At 38.1% G+C, this 21,934-nt stretch overlaps 2 protein-coding genes across 3 annotated transcripts; both read left to right on the top strand.

Annotated features, from left to right (window-relative positions):
• The first annotated feature begins 1 nt into the window (after position 1).
• LOC110062599 (transcription initiation factor TFIID subunit 11-like) lies at positions 2–4,234 on the top strand. 2 transcript variants are annotated; one of them, XM_020769528.2, is made up of 5 exons: positions 7–311; positions 956–1,043; positions 1,654–1,753; positions 2,207–2,336; positions 3,418–4,234. In XM_020769528.2, the coding sequence occupies exons 1-5, from the start codon at positions 67–69 to the stop codon at positions 3,419–3,421; spliced, it is 567 nt and encodes a 188-aa protein (XP_020625187.1). In that variant the 5' UTR covers positions 7–66; the 3' UTR covers positions 3,422–4,234. The 2 variants fall into 2 exon arrangements, with proteins under 2 accessions (XP_020625188.1, XP_020625187.1); XM_020769529.2 differs by lacking the exon at positions 3,418–4,234 and having other exon boundaries at positions 2–311; positions 2,207–2,340.
• A 3,009-nt stretch (positions 4,235–7,243) lies between these two features.
• Positions 7,244–21,339, top strand: LOC110062593 (tyrosine-protein phosphatase non-receptor type 7-like). The gene is made up of 17 exons (XM_020769519.2): positions 7,244–7,483; positions 7,588–7,844; positions 11,800–11,916; positions 12,432–12,608; positions 13,653–13,757; positions 14,069–14,271; positions 14,546–14,635; positions 15,029–15,128; positions 15,374–15,455; positions 15,556–15,632; positions 16,055–16,094; positions 16,493–16,590; positions 16,876–17,010; positions 17,134–17,294; positions 17,769–17,829; positions 18,456–18,508; positions 18,756–21,339. Exons 1-17 carry the CDS (start codon positions 7,396–7,398, stop codon positions 18,883–18,885), a joined length of 1,974 nt encoding a protein of 657 aa, XP_020625178.1. The 5' UTR covers positions 7,244–7,395; the 3' UTR covers positions 18,886–21,339.
• Positions 21,340–21,934: the final 595 nt, after the last annotated feature.

Raw genomic sequence — 21,934 nt, 5'->3', positions numbered from 1 at the left:
CGTTCGGCTACGCCAAATTAAAGTCGTGTCCAGTCTGTTGAGGAAAGAACAACAGAAGGAGCAAAAATGGCGGACAATGTTCCCGAAAGTAGTGGTTCGTTGAAACGAAAACTTGAGGAAGGTGAGACTCAGAAAACAAAAGATGAAGACATGGCCTCGCCACCAGCTAAAATTCGAGCTACAGATGATAAAACAAGCGAAGCAGGTCCCGCCAAACCAAATGCTCCTGATGTGGAACAGAGCGCTGGATCATCAAATCAAACCAGTGGGGATAGTAACGGTGAAACGTACGGAGAAAGAGAGAAAATGCAGTGAGTATATGTCATAAGACACGTCTAAATTGCTTGGATATAAAGCTTGGTGTTTAATTATGTCCTGTTGATCTTGGCTTGACGTCGCTGGTGTCATACAGCGCCAAGTGTTAACAAAACAAACGACGCTATCCACAAGAGCTCGAGAGTGATTTCTGTTAAGTAGCTTTATTCATGCTTTAAACAACTGAGTCCAGTTGTCTACAGTAACACTATCTACACCAGATTCTTGGTTTGTACAGCAAGAGAAAGTTATTTTGGTAGTGTTGCAGAGGTATATGAGCCCGGGTATATGAGGGAGGGGATGCAAGGTGAGTATTCTTTATATATGCCTAGGACTGGAACAGGCCTACAGTCAAGTGCAGTTCATGTTCTACATTGCACTTGTGATTTGTTTTGTTTAGATTTTGTTGGTGTGTAGATCTATACTCCTACTTGCTCGACTTCATTCTGAGAGGAGAGGGGTCGGTAAAGGCTGATTGGAGGGAATAGGAGGAATGTGGTGCAACCATTATCGCTTGTGGTCACCCGTCTTACCCACCCCCGCAGAATTTCAAAAGACTTTCCTTGGGATGCTTATGGAAATTTCCTAGCACTGTACATTTTTACTTTTCAGTGGGTTGATAATTCTTTCTCTTTGGCAGATTGCTTGTGTCTTCTTTCTCAGAGGAGCAACTGAACCGCTATGAAATGTACAGAAGGGCAGCTTTTCCCAAGGCAGCCATTAAACGGGTAAAATAAGAATTAAGGAATAAATAATGGTTTCCTGTTTTATACCTACAACATCAAGAACTCATTATTAGCATTGTTTTTAGATTATGATGTAGAATGTAGATTACTTTTTTTGTAAAAAAAAGAGTCAGTTAAAATAATCTGTAAAAGAGACTTGGTGGGATAATTTTTGAAATGCTGTCTCTGTAATGCAGTATCTTAACATTTTAGTTTGATTTAATTAATTTTGACTCTTGTTATTTTTCTTATTTGGCTTCAAAGTTCATGCTGACTGTCGACCGCCCTCATTTGCAGAATAGATTGAGCACAAAAAATGGCTTCAGAAACAATGTTATTTTTTCCAACTATGATTGATTTAATTTTGTAAACCACCTATGAAACAGCTTGGCACAGATTCCATCAGCAAAAGTTCATGGCAACACACGCACAGTGCAAACAAATGCACTTGTTGATTTATGCATTTCCTTGATTCTCATTATTTCACTTGCAACCTGTTTGTTTTCATATATCACTAAATTCAGGACTAATAGATTGCTTTAACAGGTTCATTTAAGTGATCGATTTTGACATCAAAGAAACATTCTGAGCAAACTTCTGTATTTACTTACAGCTAATGCAGAGTGTAACAGGAGGGTCATCAATTCCTCCAAATGTTGTCATAGCCATGGCAGGAATAGCCAAGGTCTTTGTGGGAGAAGTTGTAGAGGAAGGTATGTTTCTTACTTGACTCTGCGTTACTTTTACAGGGTGATCACAATTCAATCTTTTCTGGTAAGGTTAATGAAAGCTCTAATACTCGGCTTCTAGAACTCGTGTCCAGTGTGCGAAACATTGAGCCATGAGGCATGAAGCCACTAGGAATATTTCTATCCCCCCTGGATGGAATGCAAGTCCATCACAGGTTTACCCCTGGCATTAAAATTTATACACCTGGTTGTTGAGAGGCACTGTGAGAGTAAAGTGTCTTTCCCTAGAACACAATGTCCCTGGCCAGTGCTCAAACCCAGACTGTTCACTGTAACCATCAGGTGTCCGTGCCACCACGACAGAAGAAGTAATCCTGGTCAACAAGTCACTGCAATTGGAACTTCATATCTGATGCAGACTTTTGACTTGTTTCCTGTAGTCCTGGTTATTAAGTGCTCATTGTTTTTGATACTCAGCTTGTGATACTATGGAGCAATGTAAAGAGAAGGGGCCCATACAGCCAAAACATCTGAGAGAAGCTGTCAGAAGGCTAAAACGAAAGGGTCTTGTTCCAAATACAAGATATCAGAAACGGCTATTTCACAGGTAAAGTTTCAATGCATTCATCAAATAAAAGATTGTTATACTGGGGGTTTTGATTTGCAGTGAGAAAAGTGTAGCTTGGCTTCATTTTCCACCGTAGTCGTCGAGTCTGAGAAATTCATGGTAGTGAAAAAGTTTCCGGGTCTTAGTTCTTGCGATTATAATCAACTCAGACATGATGATAGATGCGAATGCAGCCATAACACTACTACTGCTGTTGGACATCTATTACCATATAATCAACTTAACAAATAGATTCCATGTTGCCGTGCATCTGTTCAGTAGTAGATCACAGATGATGCCAAAATGTGGTAAGAACAAAAAAGTGGCATACAAGCTGTTAGGCGAGTGTGTCACTGATGTTCTTACCACATTTTGACCTCTCATGGCTGTGGTCTATTATTGAACAGACGCATGGCAACATGGAGTCAATCTTTTTTATATAATAAAGAAACAAAAAAGTGATGACCTCATCTAAACGTCTCTCCACCAATAGATCATAAGTGAGAACCAATCAAAATGCAAGAATAATTTGACTTATTGTGTAATCCTTGTCAGGCTACAAGGAACCCATCGCCGGTTTTTCTAAGTCAGTTGAGGGTGACGCTAAAGAAAGCGCGAGAGGACAAATGACCGCACACACAAGGGTGAGAACGCCCAAGGAAAGTCTCTGGTTTTATCAACAGTTTCTGTTTTTCGCCCTCACTTGCGCACTAGCAGCTAAATTGCACAGCACTTAAGTGCACTCCTGTTAGCCTAAATACCCCGTTAGCCCTTAGTTTACTTAAACAGCAGTACGATTTGCCTGAATAGCACCCCGGTTGGCCTGGATATCGTTCTGGTTACCCTCAGTAGCGCTAAAGCTACATGTACTTGCCCTCGCGCGGCCTTTTTTCATTTCGCGCGGTCTTTCGCGTTACACGCGATGGCCTAACAAAACCAGGCGCCACTAATAGTCTGCATGTAGTTTAAGTGCTCTCTACTGTATAGAGAAAGGTGACACTGTATAAACGAGACGGTGAATGGAGAAATGGTCTTTCCTTTCACTTTTTTCTAAGCTGGCATGTTTCTAATTCTTTTGTAGATGAACTTTAGTACAACTCTGGATCAGGAGCGTTAAAAACCAACAGCCAGGGAATGCGAGAAGTTCTTCACGTGTGAAACTCTGTACTGGAACAGTTGTACAGACTGAAATAAGTCTGAGTGGTCAACGAACTTAACTTGGATTAGTCAGCTGGAAGAATTGGAGAGTTAATCAATGACAACCATGAAAACAAACGTTTAAAAAACGGTGGTTATGTTGTAAAGCAGGAGGCAACAAGATTCGAGGACTGGGATACCAGAATCCCCGTAGCCATGTCTAAGGACTTGTATTTAGTCGTCATTATCAGCTTGTAAAAAAAGTTGTTTGGTAACCGAATGAAAATATAAAACATTAAAAGTTAGTGATAGGAAAAAAATGAATAATCATATGCTCGAGTTAATTTACTCGTGGTGAAGCTCAGTAGAGCCAGTGAATTACAAGCCACATCAGCCTTGGCTGGGTTTCATGCGGCTGCTCTATCCTGGTCAAATTGGAATTTGGAGATGTTGACTTTTGTGGAGGGACGAAAACCGGAGAGCCCGGAGAAAAACCGGCCTTCAAGCAAGGCGAGAACCAACAACAAACTCAACCCGCATATGGCACCGGGCCGGAATCGAACCCGATCACATTGGTGGGAGCCAGCGCTTTAACCACTGCGCCAACCCTGCTCCTTCACGGGTCCTTCACGGGTCCTTCACGCTTAGGAATATTCGTTAGTAGTAGAGGATAAGTGAATGTAGTGAAGTTTGGTTTCATAGAACTTTAATCGCCTATAGCTGGTTTTGATTTGTTTAGTAATAAAGACGTCTTAAGAGCTTCTTACTGTCTCAAATTAAAACATCGCAAAGAAAAACAATACATATTTAATGAGGGTAATATTTCGAAAACAATGTCTTGGTGTGGGCCAATCAGCTCCTGTTTTAACGTGATACGAAGATTGCAATCGGCGTTTTTCAACTTTGTCAATGACAATTTACACAGCCGGGGGATTGACAATTTTATGCATGTAATATGAGAATTGTCGACGGTTATCTTAGTAACTAAACAAAGAAAAATCACGCTATTCTCGTTATATTTTAAGTATCCAAAGGTTATTCGCCGGTTGGTAATTCAGTTGAAATCGCTATTGCCGGCCTTTTTTCAGTTCCAGCTGCAATATAATAATTGTCTTAAAATAAATACTTCGTGTTTTAACTTCACAAGACTGATTTTGAACCATGAAAAATAATCAGTTTAGGCTCTATCCACCCAGGCATGGAATAGGGTCAGATTCAAAAAATAATTATATTACTTTGATACAGTTTTTTAGATATTCTCACCATCCAAACCTGGCATAAAGTAGATAATGTTTTACCTAAGTTTTCTCAAGAAACCCCTATCTCCTTCGTTCGGTTTCCTTGGAGCGAATTTACCCCAGGCGTTTTAAAGTCTCTGTTTCAGTAGTCACCCATTACCTAAGGCAGTTGACGTTAGCCGATATGTGGAGATCTGTTAACTGGGTTGAAAAATTTGTTTCATATACGTAGTAAAAGATGGTAATTCACTTCCCGGCAAACAAATTAATCTCGTCATGGCTGTGCTGTCGTCATGGCGTGGTTACCAAGTGCAATTACAACGTAGTTTTACAAATTTTCATTGTCTTCTTTTAGTATTTACTCAGACTCCGCCACGGCAGCAAGATGTCTTAAGAATAACAAAGTACTTATACAAAGGAAAAAAGCTGTATATTAAACAGGACTGTGCTTTATGTCAAATAGGCGCGAACCTGTCACAGGCTCTTAATGATAAGTACTCTAGTTTCGCGCACTTTTGCCTTGTACGGAGATTTATATCTTGCTTTTCTCACCAATTGTCTTGAAAATGACGGCTCACAGCTTGGTAATTACGCGGTAGATGAGAAATGTAAATAAGCGCCAATTTTTATTTAACCAGAATCTGCTGCTTGTCTGGAGTGATTTGCGCCTACGAGTAATTTCTCTCCTCGCACAGACCACGTGTTCTCTGGTTGGTCGGCGCTTGGAAAACCAGACCGGGTGAGATTGAATAGTTGGTGTTAATGTGGCATTTTCCTTTAAAATGCATTTTCCTATGTTTGGATTATTAATCTCCGACGTGAATAAGATAACAGACAGTATATGTTGTCTATAGACAATTTGAACTAGGAAGACAAAGCGAACCGACCCAAGCTTTAGGCGAATCTCAGTTTTAGTCTCAAGTTTTCGCGCGCGTTAAAAACACTGTATTCCCACTTTGTCCAACTCAGATTTTTCATTGAGATTTTTGCATAATCTTTCGAAGCTTTCTTAGTTTTTCACCTCTTAAACGGAAACGAATAAAAATATGGCGAACTGATCAAACGTGAATTCGAAATCAGCCAATGGGAAAGCCATGGGACCTTAATTCAAAAAGATTAACTATAAAAAGCTGATAAGCGACAGTTCACTTACTGAATAATAACGCTCAGTTTTCACTAAGCCATACTCTAGGTGATACTTTATTAGCTTTGTTTTGAAGATGATTTTTAACACCACTTTCTGTATCACAGGCTTTTGTCCTCGTATTCAAAGAGAATTCATTGCCTTTACCTCTAATTTTCAACTCCGGCCGTGAAGCACACTGAACATTTTTTTAAATCTATCCAACGCCGGGAAGTAACAACTGTTTCCTTTATTTTGGTCAAGGCTTAAGACAAATGAGATGTAACGGATCGCATCAGTTCTATCTTTACCGCGATTACAAACAAAGCAACATCGTGGAACAAAAACAATTTGCGGCCCCAAGGGGTGATGATAAAACAATGCAAGTTTTAAAAAAGAATATTTCTCGAACCTAATTAACAATTTTTCTTTGTCTTGCGCTCGCTTTCACTGTTTGACTTGTGCGTGCATGAAGACGTTCCCCTTTGTCAAAAGCTTGCAACACAAGTTTAGAGTCAGGTTATGGACATTGTTCACAACTGTCGAGTCCCTCAGCAATTGTGGCATTGTCTAAACTTTGTTGGTTACACATAAACAGTAGTGGGATAAAACACGAACATGACGGCTGACGTTACAAAAACTGCCGATTCATGGAGGAAGGCTCGATTTCCGCTGCTCTCTCGACTGCGGAGCTTTTGCAAATCAAACATGAAAATCTGCCGTCTGTCTAGACTTTCTGAATTATCCTTTTGGGTTGTCGTCAATTTTTTCGCTAAACCAATTATCTTATGTTTGTTGTAGACCCTGCCGCAGATTTTCGTCGTATGGAATTTTTGATTCATGAAGCAGAAGCGTTAATTATGTCTTGAAGCCTGAAAAAAAAAAAAAAGGATTTTTGAAAACAAGGGTTAGTTTAGGGTTTTACGCTTATTTGCCGTTTGATTCGTATAGCTATCTTCTTAGCACGTGTAGCGGACCTATTATAAAAGTCATAAATCACAGCGACACCATGCATTTCTCCTGTCGAATTATTTCAGGTCGGTATCTCTGTAGATACGTATATTACTAATACATGTAACGTCATAAAATGCCCATCACCCTCTACACCCCTGTTGATATGATAATGACGGTTTTATTTTTCCGCTCAATAAATTGGCTTTCGGTAACTCTAGCCATACGATAATACCTTGACCACCGCGGAATTATCAGAATTATTCACATTTGTTGAACAAAAATTGTTTGTATAGCGTGAAGTTAGTCATTGAAAACTAAAATTTTGTCGAGCGATCCGGCTTGTCTGCTTTCAGATTTTTCTAAGCTCGGTTTTTTTAGTGAAGACGATGGCTATGTATTTTGATCTCGTCGCGTTATCCCATATGAAACAATGGATCTAGTTTGCATTGCTTTTGACTTTTTTTTTTAATTATATTTTTCCGTTCTTCAGCTGATCGAAGAGGAGAGCGCGTAATTTTTCATGTCCTGTCACGTGACTAAACATTGTACATGCGCCGTAACAGTATTTTTCTGAAGTCGGAAGCAGAGCGAGTGTGATGGAGGGAAAATGGTGGTTTGGTTCTTCGAATTTATATGGCTTTTGTGGATTTTGACGTCTTCTGAAGCGAGAACCACGCACAGCGGAACATCAGAAGGTTCTTCATTGTTTATTCTTTGATTTTATGTCGTTACGATCGCTGACAACATTTTTTTGCTGGGATTTGAACGTCTAATGTTTGTTTCTAACTAACTTCATCAGCTGTTCGGACTGCGTACGCTGGTTCGTACGGCAGCCGTACTACAAGATTTTCCCATGTTGAAGAGCAGGGAAAGCCGTCAAATATTAGAGAAAAAATTCAAGTGAAGGATCATGATGAAGGGAAAAATATTCAGATGGATTTTAAGCGAGGAATTTCCCACTTCAAGGAAGCCAAAATCGCCACTTCTACAGCTCGGCAAAGCAGCAACCTTACCACGGGTCGTAAAGACCTGCCGGAAATATATATTTTAGTGTTGGTGAGTTGCCTTTATTCCTGTTTTATTCGCGTCGGCGGGAGTTTCATTAGTGCATCCGGAATCGTGGCGGATTTTTTTGTTTGTTTGTGGCAGCCGAGAACACATTTTGTAGCTATCGGACAGTTGTACTTTCATATAAAGCTTATCTCCGTTACAGTTTCTGTTGTGATTTTGTTTTCCCGAGCGAATTATAATAATCGTCTGTTGCTAAACAACTTTACTCGTTGACTAGAATCGGCTGATGTGGATGAAAAGAAACAATGAATTGAACGGCAGCGTTGAACTCAATTTGATATGTTTGATAGCGGTTCTTTCGAACTTGCGAATGTCGACAGCTGGGTGTTCTGTCCCTGCCAAACTTTTTAGGGCTCTACCTCGAACAAACTTCATAAAATGTGTAGGTTTGAGGGCTTTTAGAGCCAGATTTTTATTTGTATGTCAGGGCTTTTTTTCGACAAGAACCGTTAATTGAAGTTCTGTAAGTCAGACTTGAATAAGGTCACATCGCTTTCGCGCGCAGAAACGTTTTTCATTTTTTTTTGCGTGATCTTTCGATCTTGCATTATCTGACCCAGTAATTATGTTCATCGGATCATCGCGCGCCACTTCTTTGGTGATTTCCATTTTAATGGGTTTGATTCGCTGAACAATCATTTCCGTGACATGTTTCATTAAACCTTCCCACACAAACAATAACTAGCGGATGTGCAGCATTGTCGACGATTCGCTGCAAAAATATTTTCCTGGTTTTCTTGCGGTGGATTTCGATTAGTGTCAACGGACCTCGATCGAGGAGGGAAAGATGGATCAATCGGCGAAACCTGAGGACCGTAAAATATGAAACCTGTTTAAGCCGGTAGAAAAACGCTTGATGTTTCCGTCATATTTCAAGTTTTATATCTAGCGGATTGTTCCCTAACGATAAGGCCTTATTAACATACAAAAATTTGTAGGTTGGAAATAGAGATATTCCTGTGCACCTGTTACTAAATGTCTAAACAAAATTTAGGGCAGGAAGGAATCTCTTTTGATGAAAGCCACCAAGTTTTTCCGGTTTGAAGTTTCACTTTTTTCATGTCTTGTGTCGTTTAGTTTCAAGTTTCTAACGTAAAGACACGCAGTTTTAAGACATTAGAGTAGTTTTGTGATAACAGTTTTCTTTGAGAAGTACACCTGCAATAAAATAGCCTGTGTGTGGTTTGAATTAATTTAGTGTTAACGGAAACATTTTCAAAGTTTTGAGTTTTGAAGTCGAGGAAAATTGTCTATAATTGTTGGATTTCTTATCCTTGTCTTCAATTCTTTTATCCCCTGAAAAATATAGAGTGAATTTTCTCCCATCTCAATCCACCAAGAACATTAGTGAAAGAGCTTCTACAGTAAATAATGTAGTTTCTCACTTTCCATGTTTCAATGTTGTCAATAATTCCAACAGCCAATAAGAGGCTTTGTTTAGAAGAAAACAAATCAAGAATTATTGTTGACAAGAAAGAATAGCATATTATGTTGATGATTTTCTTGGTGGAAATTGGAACAGTTTTGTCAACAATATCAATTCATCTTCAGCCAATATAAAAATACAATATGACAGGGACAGAAGCAGCTTCAGAATCAGATTTGTTAATTTTTATGGTAGTCTTACGTGGTGGGTGAGAATGTTATATCATAAAAATGTATGTGCTTCATAATCTCCAGCAATGATAGCTTTGTGGAGGGCAACAATCAAACATTGGATAGTCATATCTGACTATTTTTAGATTCTTAGCATCTCGTCATTGACCATCAATATTTAAATGCAATAACCTCTTTTGCTAGGCAGAATTTACAAGTAGAGAATCTACATGTGTATAAGTTATGCAAAAACACTGACAGTGCTAAATTTGTCTTGCCTTGGAACAAAAATAGAGCAATCATGTTTTGTTAAAAGTTTGGTGATAAAATCTAACCATACATCAAATTTGGGTGATGAGACCTAAATTAAAATTTTATTCAACCATTTTATTAACACAACCCAGTACGCTGAGATTAGAGATTATAAAAATTCTTCTGAAAAACAGCAATCCTTCATTATTTTAGGTTTGTATACTAGGAAATAAATAAATAAATATATATAACTAACTAACTAACTAACTAACTAACTAACTGCAGACAGTACTGTTTCGGCCTTCTGGGCCTCATCAGTGCAGTGCTGAAGACTAGGATGGAGGCTAAGCTTAAAAAGCCGCCCCAAATACTACACATGTGGTAGTATCTAAGCCATTACCAGAGTGCTCAAACTAGCGAGCTAGTGAGCATGCGCAATCGCAACAGCAACGACTCATCCCAGTAGAGTGCTCAAACTGGACATGAAAGCAGAGCTTTGTATGTCAGCGAGCTTTATCTAACTGCAGACAGTACTGTTATATATATATATTTTTTTTTTTTTTTTTTTTTTTTTTGCAAAAAAAGCCCTTTGGCTGCTGTTAGTGGTGCAGATCTGATTTGTCACATGACAGGTTCAGCTGTCCTGCTACATCCTTTCCAGTCTGTTAGACCATTCCATTTTTGTCATATTTTTATTGTTTATTTGTCACTGTGAGTTTGCTTTAGGTTTGTTTGAGGACATAAAGTCAATTTGTCGAAGCGTTTTAGCTCTTTCTGCCATGCTCTATAATAATCTTGTTTTTTGAGCACATTTAACTATGTCAGTGTACTTTATACAGACTTAAAAAAATTAAGAAATAGGTAGATCTTTGAAAATAGAACTAACCCAAAATGCCCACTACACATACATGTACATGTACATGCTCACTACATGTTCAATTAAGAGTTTCAACTAGTTAGAAATACTAAAATATTAGTTCTCATGACATTGCTTAGAAAAAATAGTTTTAAGTAAAACTTTAAAGGACTCTTATCTAAGGAGTTTGCAGATTTAATATTAATAGTACAGTAGTGAGTTCCTCAAAATGGGAGCAGCCTACGGAAATGCCTGGTGTCCATTTAAGAACGAGTCTCTATTTTGGTGATCTTGAGCAGGTGGTAGGAAGAAGATCATAGATTCCACAGCAGATAATATTTTTGTATATTCTGGATAAACAGAAGATAGTCCATACGGGATCTTGCAGGCCACAAGAAGGATTTTAAATATTATTCTTGATTCAATAGGAAGCCAGAGTAGTTTGTTTATGGGGTTTCATTCTAGTGAGTAGATGTGCTGTAGTGTTTCAGTTTATCCTCTTTATATTTGGGAATGCCATAGAGACGACTATTGCAGTAATGTACAAAACATCATGAAGTATTTAGTACGTTGACTTGGAGCTTGATGTTTTCTTTAGACAGTTATTTTCATATTCTTCTTGTAGCTTAAGTCGCTTTCTTACAGTTGTTGTTTGCATGAGTTTTGAGCATTAGATTCTTGTCTAGCGTAGCGCCAGTTTATTATGTGTCAGGGTTTTTCCACAAGGGTCTTGCATCAGCTGGAAATTAAGATAATGAAATTTACCTAGGTTTTTAAATAATTCTTAGTCAATGAAAAAACCTTACAATAAGTGAGTAGTTTGTCTCTTGAGAAATCCGAAAACGAATGTAACTGACTGCAGCATTAATTTTTACTTAATCCCAAAATCTCTACAATTATGAGACAGGGCATAAATAATTTGTTTATTGACACCCTGTCAAATTTAACACAAGGTGTATGTTTTAAAGACAGTTATATGATTGTGTTTTTTGATGTTTCCCCAATCTTCTAACTGGAAGAAAAGTTACCTTTAAAAGCCTGTATATGATTGTATATTCCTTATTGAGATTCATGTACAAATTTAATAACTGGTAAAGTTGCTTGAGTCGCAATGAGTCGCAACAGTTACTGTCCTTTGTGAAGTTAGGTTTTTTTTGATTCTCATAAAGATAACTGAAATGCATGTGGGTAGTTACAAATAAGGTAATTTATATTTTTGCCGCATTCATCTTTCAGAATCTTGCCACTGGGTCCAAGAACTTCAGTGAAACTTCACGGACACGATTTACATCTCACCTTTCAAAAAGCCTAGGTCTTCATGAGCAAGGCTGTGTAATCCTTCATGTCTTCCCTGTGAGTACAGAACCTAAAGACTAGCAGGATTATTCATGTACAGACTGGTTTGAAAAAATGATTTAAACTTAGGCCATTGACATTGCTCACTGAGAATCCTATAAGAATTTTCTTCAACCTTCGTAGACCACTTAATTGTTGTATGGAAAAACAAGTTGATACTTACTTTTGAGTTCCAGTCACCTGCTTTCTTTTCTCTGTTTCTTCTTTTCCTTATTTCTTCTTTTTTTATCTTTGTCCCTAAAGCTTTCTTTGTGTTGTTTGCTCCCTCATTTGTCCATCTGTCCTTTTGACCTCTGTCTATTTGTTTGTTTACAAGTCTGTCTGAGTGTTCGTTTGTCTGTCTGTCTGTTTGTCTGTTGGTTAATTTATTCTCTTCATTCATTCCTTCCTTCCTTCCTTTGCTGCTGTCTTTTCTGATTGAAGATACAGTTTACCCGTAGCATGCAGTCTTGTGATGTATTTTGAACTGCAGTCAAAACATTATTCTGAAACTTGACGGTTGATTTTTACAGATATCTCTCAGGAAGATCCAAGTTGAACTGTACTGTGAAAAAGACATGGTTAAGGCCATGGGGTCTGAGTGGGAACCTAATGTTTTTATTCCTGCCAATAAAATGATCCAAACCCTAGACAGCCCGGCCATGCAGCCATTCCTGCAGGAGTATAACATCACTGCATATGGTGTCAAGGTACATGAGTTATCATTTCATATTCCGTTGAATTATCACTATATTGTTTAAATGCCAGGTTGAAATAAATGCTAGTGTTGGTCTAGAAGGTTGGAATTTATCGAAATGAACATCTCTGGCCTGTTTTTGAGGTCTGCATCTCAAATGAACATCAGTATCTTTAAAAAGTAGTGAGGTGAAAACAGTCAACTCCCGATAACTCAAACTTTCAGGAGAAATTGATGAAGCCTTGTCTTTTGAGTTTTCATGAGTTGAGACCAAATGACTGGTGTAAATGTTATGGGAAACAAAAGAAAGCAAAGCAGCAGGAGAAGTGCAAGCACTACAAATGTTGCAGGTTTCAGAGGAAAAAAATGTCAGCCTACTGCTACAGAGTTTATTCAGTTAAATTTTTAGAGAAATAGGTTCAATGTTTTGGACTACAGAACTGATTGTTTTTAGTTGTCACATATTGACAAACATGGTGTGAGTTATCAAGGTTAAAGTTATATTTTAGAAAATGTTTAGGGAGGTGCGGTGGCCTCATGGTTTGTGGGCTCGTCTCCGGATCTTGTTCTTGGGCAAGACACTTTACTCTCACAGTGCCTCTCTCCACCCAGGTGTATAAATGGGTACCGGCGAACTTAATGCTGGGGGTAACCCTGTGATGGACTAGCATCCCATCCAGGGGGGAGTAGAAATACTCCTAGTCGCTTCATGCTACGGGAACCGGGATAAGCTCCAGCTTGATGGGCCACTTGGCTCGCATGCAGACTTTACCTTAGAAAATGTGTGAAAGGGAAACAAAAATTGCTTTGCGCTAGTGGCAGCAGGTTCAAGTTGTTGAGGGTTGGAGTTACCAAAAGTAAAATTACAATCAATGTATGACAGAAATCCAGGGGTTATCAATTTTGGTTTCAGTTACCGTGAGGTTTGAGGTAGTGAGGGTTTGAGTTTTCGGGAGTCAACTGAGAGAAAACTCAACTTTATTTAGTCAGGACACAGTGGCTAATCAGTAAAGTATGTTGCTGGATTTGTGATGAAAACTTTTTTCATTCTTTGCAGGACACCCCTGAGATAGACCTTGCAGTTTATCAAGAAATGTGGTTTCCGGTAGCAGTGGTGGCTGGTGTGACTGTTATTCTCATATTCCTGGCTATTGTTTGCTTGGTAAGTCACAACATACCCACCCTTATGTCAAACATTTTTTCAGATCTCACTGTAAGTCAGTTTGCAGTTAGCTCTGCTATGAGATAACATTGTGGAACAGCCATATATTTTACTTCTGCTTTTCTTTTGGGGACATACAGGACTAAGCTACCTTTTCACATATATAGTAGGCAGCCAGTGTAATCAATTAACTAGAACTTAGTTGCAGTGTACCTGAGTTGCTGTACTATTATTAATTTTATTGGTTGATGTTCAATATTTCTTCAGCCAGGTTGTTAGTATACTGTTGCTAATTCCTGTCTTTATAATAGCTGTTTTGTCGGCGTCATCTGGAGGCCAGAGCTGAGGAAGAACACCGTGCAAAACACCATGACCCAGAGAAGCTCCTTTATCCTGCTATTGACCCCATAAATGCTGTGTCAGCAAGTATGATCCAGCCAGACCCAGGGAGAGTGTACAGTTTGCCTCCCAAACCAAGGAAGTGGAAAGGTTCTCAGCTCTCACTATCAGACAGGTTCGACATGTGAATTTTTCCATCTGGTTGGCATAAATTTCTTTTTGATCCAAAATTTAATGGTACAACACAATGATGATGATGACGTTTCTTTATTTTCATGACTCATCTGCTTGAAACATTAGACATTGCAAGGAGAAAGTAGTTGTTGGTCCCACTCTCATTGGTGAAGCATTATTGATGTAAAGTTTTTATTGTGATTATTTTGAAGACGTGTCTGAGGAACTCCTACAAACTTAAACTGTAGATTTAATAACCTTGCTTTGATTTTCAGGCGTGGCTCAAAAGCTTCGCTAGTTCTTGATCTCAGATCATCCTCGACTGAACTAGGAACCAGTTCTTCTGCCCCAAGTATTCTAGAAAGGTTTGGAAGGCATTTAGTAAAGAGTAATAACTGTATGAAAGTTTTGTTCTTGTCATAATGACAATTGCTTCTGAGATAGAAGTGAAAGTGCTTTTCTGGGGTAGAATTGACTGTTCTAGGGCACAGGGTGTTGTAACTTCAAACATAACTTTAACTTCTCTATTATTGTGCACTATTTACAGAGTTAATTTACATGAGTATTATAACATATATATATATAAAGTTGTTTTATAGTTATTGTATTTTGTAAATTTAGAAAAGCCTGACCAAGCGATCTTAGCTTAAGTTGTATCTTCCTCTGGAATGTTTGTGGTTGTACTCTAGAACTTTCTAAAATATGATAGTTTGGGATGAATGCTGTATTTAAATGTTGTAAATATTGTATATTTACAGCCCCACAGAGGAAAAGCTTGCTTCTAAATCCAGACCCTTGACTTGCAATGAATTAGAAGACTGTGTAAATAATGCCAAGCAACTTAATGCAGAATTCTGGGTGAGTTAAAATTGATACTGTATGACAAAATGGTTGGTGTCAGACTGGTTTGGGAGATCTTGGAAACCTTCTTTGAACCCTTGCTTATCAATGGGCTCGTGCAAATTGTCAGGTTCCTCGAAACTCTCTCAAATGCTTGTATCAGGCAATGTAAATGTTTCTTTGAATGAATGTTTTGCTTTCAATTAACATTTTACTGCCATCAGACGATTTGACCAATGATTGTGCTTTCCTCATTTGTTTAGGAAATGCCCATGAATCACCCCCCTCCCGAGGAGAGGCTACCTGGTTCAAGCTACAGAAACAGATATCCATTTATTTTACCAAGTAAGTTTCAAGTGCTGTATCATGGCTGAGTACCAGCCTGTAACTTGGTGAATGTGCAACCTGTTATTTTCTGTCTCACCCTAAACATGTTTTCTTCCAGATGCTAGGACTAGAGTGAATTTACCAGAAATACCTGGAGATCCTTTATCTAAGTACATTAATGCAAATTTTTTGAGGGTAAGTTGGAGGATTGAACAATAATTTGACTATGCAGGGCTATAACTAACAATTATTCCTTGGGCATGCATTGGATATGAGATGGTAGATAACCAACAAGGCATGTAGCACCGAGTTGGCTAAAATCATCCCATATCCAACAAGCACGAGTGAAATAATTGTTTTATTGAAAACGCGCCCAAAATATAGAAAACTAGACTTCATCCAAAAAATCATGGTTACGCTTATCATATTTGTAGAGCATGGTATAATGCCTCATAACCCATGATGGCTAAGCCAATGAAAACTCTCAGATTGCAGTGATCCAGTTTTTAATAATTGTGTTGATACAGAGGTTAGACTGTAGCAATTGGCTTGGAACAAGCTCATACTAGTCAAGCAGAGTTTTTCCTATTCTCATTATATTTTTAATTCAATTTCAGGGTTATGAGGGTCGAAAACATACTTACATAGCAACCCAAGGTAAACATGCATCACTCAATCTTAGTTAAATTTGTTTTTTAATTGTAAAACGGAGAACTTGAGATCATGAGAAGCTTTAGGACATGCTTGGATCTGTCTTCCTGAGAAAAAGTTTCTTAGTTTGTAGTAAGAGTATTTTGGGTAATATATGGTACTAATTTTAGTATGTTATTGTTTGGTGGCTTCATGGTTAGTGTGCTGGACCCTGGATCAAGCAGTCCAGGTTTGAGCCTTGGCTGGGGTCATTTACTATGAATGAATACTAGCATAGCTGGGTCAGACCCTGCAATGGACTAGCATCCAGGAGAGAGTAGAAATATTCCAGTCTCTTCATGATGGGTCACTTGGCTTGAATGCAGACTATGTATTCCTCTGTACTGTTACTGTTTCTCTTCCAGGTCCATTATCAGTTACAGCCAAAGATTTCTGGAGGATGATATGGCATCATCACTGCCCGATAATTGTTATGATTACAAAGCTTAAAGAAAGGAATGAGGTGTGATTAACTTAATAAATTATACTGTCTTGAAATGGAATTCAAATTTTTTTAAACCTTAGATCATTTCAAATAGTCTTCAGCTCCTCATGGAAAAAAGTTTGGAAAAATTACCCTTGAGTTTTAAAACTTCCCAATTTTTCCATTGCTTTCTCCTAGGTTGTTTGAAAAATCGGAGTTCTACTGTAATCCCTTTGTTTACAATAATTATCAGACATTGGACCTTGTAAACAGAAATAACTTAATATGAAGAATCTTTTTAACAAAATTACCCTCTCTTGTCAGACAAAATGTGAGCGTTACTGGCCAGACCCAACATTTAGAATGCAAGAGAAGTATGGAGACATAGTTGTCACATTTGACTCTGCAATTGGACGAGACGGTTATCAGATAACGTCTTTATACATCAGTCATTCACAGGTAAGTTCAAATTGCTCCTCTTTTACCATGATGGCTATTTTTGTGGAAAGGCTAATGGACGGTGTTATTTTGGGCAAACCTGTTACAAATACTAAAAACTTGTTGTACTTTAATCCTTTACAGTCCCTAGAAGCTCCACGAAGAATTTACCACTACTGGTACACTGCCTGGCCTGACCATGGTGTCCCAGACTCCCCAAGACAATTTTTAAGATTAGTAGAGGAAGTGCATATCGCTCAAGAAAGAGAAGATGTAAAAAAAGGCCCTGTTGTTGTACATTGCAGGTTGGTAATCACGTGTTGATGTCACTAATTTCATGCTTATCTAGCCTGCAAAGCAAACATTTTGACTCACACAAATAAGGAGGTTCCTGCTCACAGGCGCTCAAGAATGCAGCTGAGAGGAAAACCTCTTCATTTTGATTCATATGGAAACATTTGCTACGCAGGGTAAATGACTTTCTTTTAAAAGAAGGTAATGAGAATTTTGAGTGAGTGGTGCATTTAACCATATTTTTCAGTGCATGAGAACTTAAACAGTGCTCTTAAAAACTTACAGAAAAATACTAAAATCTTCAAACCTAGCATGTACACACAATGTTGTTAGTGCAGGGATGAATATTGCAAAAATATGGCTTTGCTTGTACTTTATGGGCTGTGTAAGGTTTGCATGGTATTGTGGTAAAATGTACAACTACCATCTCTTTTCTTTCAGAGGATTACAAACTAATTTTAATCTGAGAATATTATTTCTTACAGTGCTGGGGTTGGAAGAACAGGTTGTTTCATTGCAGCTAGTATAGGAATTGAGCAAATAAAGGTATGTTTTGGGGTTTGGGGTTTTAAGTGTCATTATGGATTCTGTCAAATCAGGTTTTTTTAAAGTAAAATCTGAAGGGTTTGACAAGCTGTACTTTATTGTTGCGCCAGCTAATTTGTTGGAAAATACCGAACAGTAGTGTGATCTCGCTCTTTGGCTTTCTTTCTTGTCGTGCTCCAAAGAATAGAAAAAGTGGCTCTTCTTATTGGTAATTAACTCAGGTACCTTATTACATGAAATTTTTGCAGCTTGTTAATTTCGCAAATTTCGCGATTTAAAAAAGGCATAATGAAAGTGACGCAAACAATAAGTGTCACGAACATAACATTATGCGAAAATTAAGTGACTCACATGTTACTGTTGACATATAGACCCACTATTGTTTTTCTTTTTTAATTTTGACATTATTGTACCTTTGATAAAGTTGGTTTGCTAAATTCAAGGACATGTTATTAGTTAACGTAACTTTGCCAAGGAAATAAATTGTGTGTAAACGTGTCACAAAGACTTCGTGTAACAAGGTAATTGAATTGTTTGTTGAAGGTATGCTATTTCAGTAACACAAGGTGATAACAGTCCTTACAACCATGTACACTGAAATGTGAACATTTTCCTTTCACCACTAGAGAGAAGGACTTGTGGACATTCTCAAGATAGTAAGCCTTATGAGAATAGACAGGTCAGTACTGTACCTGTGCCTGTACAACTTCATATTCTCCTGCGTTATTAATATCTGTTTAAATGTAACAGCTTTATAAGAAATAGTGTCAGGGTTTCATGAAGATTGTCACATGCTACCAACCAGTTTTTTGAGGGGAGTATCTCCCCTAGGATTCTAGGTTACATCAAGTTGCAGATGTAGAAACTATTTCTTAGTGTACAATTAACTGCAACATACACTAACTTTTATTTCTATAAATCTGTAGGGGCGGAATGGTGGAAACAGATTTACAGTATGAACTTGTATACCATACACTTCATCATTATTGGACAACATATACAGGCAGTGATGATGATACACGTGACATAGCCCTTGAAGCAATCTTTGATGAATAATCCGTGGTGAATATTAACATACAACAGTTGCATCATATAATTCCTTCATGCTGGTCATGGGAAGATGATATTATATTACAAGTCTAGTCTGTTAGTCATTTATCAAGTATGGACTGTGGATAATTCAATAGACATCAATATTTATCGCCTACAAGATTATTCAAGGTGCCCATTGGCAAGATGCTATTTATTTCAGTATTTTAATGTACATGTGTGGATTATTATTTAATGCATAATGCAGTCATGGGATTGACTGTCTCAAGAACATGCTTCATGAATTGTAATTATCAATGACATGGTTTAAACAAGGCAAGACTACCAAGATTGTGTTTTGAGGAGTCTTTCTTAATTGACATCAATCAGCAAGTCCAGAATGAGTGGGACATACCAGGCCAGTTGAGAGACGTGCAAGTATTTGATGTTTAGTTTAGTTTTGACACATCCCTTGCAGGACAAGGGATCAAGAATGAGCTGTTGGTGACATAGAATGGAAAGAAATTATGTATTCAAGAAACTAGACAATTGAAATCATCATTGGTGATTGCATGTCCGTGATTCATTTATGGATGACTTGGGGATTTCTGGTTGTAAAGAGTACAAGACTGGTGGTGACAATGTGAAGGATGAGAAGGAGTGATCATTCAAACATCACCTTACTACCTTAAACCATTTACTTCCATCAGCGAAGTTGGATAAGATTGTGCTATTAATAGTACCTTGTCGTTGGTGCTAAACAGTTCCATAAAAGTGGAATATTTGTTGTTCAAAGGAATGGGAATGGAAAAGGATGGCTGAAATAGGAAGCTGGTTAGAGATGGGATCTTGGAATATTATTAATGTTATTTTCACCATTCTTTGAAGGGAAACAAGGGATTGCTAGTGCTTTGGATAGTGTTTTGCAGTCTGATTTGAGCATTTATTTTGCCACCAAAGCAAGTGGGGATTTAAGGAAATCTCAATTTATTTGCCAGGAATCTTGGCATAAAGAAATGTTTTATTTTTCAGTTTTACTGCATGGGCCCTTATTAAAATTGGGACAATTATCAAATTATATAAAAAAAATTATCTTATGTCTTTTTAGACAGGCAATATTGAGCATGAAAATGTCTTCAATTTGAGAAATTATTTCAAAGTATTTATCAAAAATAATTGTACAGAATTGTTATTGAGGGATTTTATGAAATTCTTCTATAGATATTTAATCCACAAGCAGAGAGATGTTACAAGTTATTACACAAGATTGTGAAGGAAAGTTACTTAATAAGTTATTTGGAATATTGTGTGTACATAATAATCAGGTGTGCTGCATCAAAGTGAAAACTTGGCCTGTTCCAACTAATGTTTTGAGTCGGATATTAATCTAATGTATATTTTAATCATGCGCATTGCAAGCCTAAGTTCTGCTCTGTTATCTAACAACAGTGTGGTTGAAAATTCCATGTGGCTGCAATCTACAACTCCTCATCTTGGATCTTTATTTTCTTGTTGAAGGAGAAGGAAAGGAATTGTCCTGGAACCAGGACAATAATTTTTAAGTGTAACATCATCAGCGTGAAGTTTCCCAGTTTGGTACTTGAAAACAACTTGACAGGGGCGGATCCAGGATTGTCTTTTTTAGGAGGGTGCACCACTAGTGAATAGCATAACTGACTGGTGAGGGAAACAAATTTTAAAAGCAAATACAAAGAAGAAGGCTTCATCTCAGGAAGGAGGGATTGCACACCTTCTGCACCCTCCTCCTAGATCCACCCGTCCTTGAGCAGGGAACAAGGTGATGTGTTTCTCAAGCTGACTCACCCATAGTTTGTTACCCAACTTGTTTGTACATGGGGTGTCTCCGACAGGTGTTGTAATGTGTTATTATCAAAGGCACAAGTCCCAGGGGAACACTAACCTGCATTGCAGGGGAGGGGTAAGGTAAAAAGGGACTCCTCTCCTAGTCCCCCTTCTCCCACCCCTGCACTCCATCCCTCCATCCTCCATCTCTAGTTTTCAGGCTAGGGGAAACCACCTGATGGTTAATTAAATCAACACTCCATGATAAGTTTTGTTGATTTTCAATGAAAGTTCCTATACATCTGACCAACAACACTCGAGTTGGTAGTTAAATACTCTAACTGTAAATATTTTTCTAAGCAACTTGTAAGATATTGACGCATTTCAACTGCTTTGTATATGGCGTTTATTGAGGGAAAAGATCTCTCTTCCGAAAACCATGTTTTCACCTTGATGCAGCAATCAAGAATTTTAATCCAGGGCAGGTTCTGGAAATGTTTCAAGTTACACGAATTTCCTTGAAGCAGATTATTCTAGTGAGAGATTCACGCTTTTGTTGAAATATTACCAGTTATACTTACACATTACCTTAGTTACCATGTAACTAGGCAGCGACTGTCGAGGAAAACGGGTTCTACGCACATGGTGCGAGCAGGAATAAAATCTCAGACAACTTGATGTTATAGTATTTTGAGTTGTGGTCTTGTGAGGGGTAAAAAACGTTAAATGATGATAATGATAAAAAGGTTCTTACATGCGCACCTTAAAATCCCTCATTAAAGCCCCCCCCCCCCCCCCCCAGTTATAAGGCCCCCTGGATATAAGCCCTTCTATTTGCTGTCAAAGATATTATTACGGATAAAAGTCCCCCTGATATAAGCCCCCCCTCCCCCCCCAGATATAAGCCCATCTAATGTATTTAAGTGTGTTCAATAAAATTTTGAATCAAAAGTTAGGCTGATAGGGTAATAGTTCTAAAGGTAATGGTATGTTAGCTTTAATTCGTTTCTCAGATACGTTTTTTCTCGCTCCGAAACATCTTTTTCATTCCGCTTATATGCCTCCCCAGATATAAGCTCCTTCTCCCGGTTTATAAGCCCTTGTGAAGTTATATAAGCCCAGGGCTTAGGGTTACACTATTTCGTATCACATTACGAGTGCAACTCGATCAGGCCTGACCTGGCCCATGCTGATATATCTACAGTGAGATGATCAAATCATACCAAGAGAAGATTAAGGTCCTTCCTATAGACGCCTTGTACCCAAGGTAATC

Source organism: Orbicella faveolata, unplaced genomic scaffold, assembly GCF_042242905.1.
Source record: "Orbicella faveolata isolate gen_17 unplaced genomic scaffold, um_ofav_v1 contig_2, whole genome shotgun sequence".
Taxonomy (NCBI): Eukaryota; Metazoa; Cnidaria; class Anthozoa; order Scleractinia; family Merulinidae; genus Orbicella; species Orbicella faveolata.
This window is presented reverse-complemented; position numbering and strand designations above follow the sequence as displayed.

Bases quoted from the DNA above. Each gene is read 5' to 3' on its own strand.
- LOC110062599 (XM_020769528.2), top strand. From the start codon at position 67: ATGGCGGACAATGTTCCCGAAAGTAGTGGTTCGTTGAAACGAAAACTT. The intron at 1,044-1,653 runs GTAAAATAAGAA...ATTTACTTACAG, and splicing joins CCAAGGCAGCCATTAAACGG to CTAATGCAGAGTGTAACAGG. The intron at 1,754-2,206 runs GTATGTTTCTTA...TTTGATACTCAG, and splicing joins GGGAGAAGTTGTAGAGGAAG to CTTGTGATACTATGGAGCAA.
- LOC110062593 (XM_020769519.2), top strand. From the start codon at position 7,396: ATGGTGGTTTGGTTCTTCGAATTTATATGGCTTTTGTGGATTTTGACG. The intron at 13,758-14,068 runs GTAAGTCACAAC...TCTTTATAATAG, and splicing joins TCCTGGCTATTGTTTGCTTG to CTGTTTTGTCGGCGTCATCT. The intron at 17,295-17,768 runs GTTGGTAATCAC...TATTTCTTACAG, and splicing joins CCTGTTGTTGTACATTGCAG to TGCTGGGGTTGGAAGAACAG.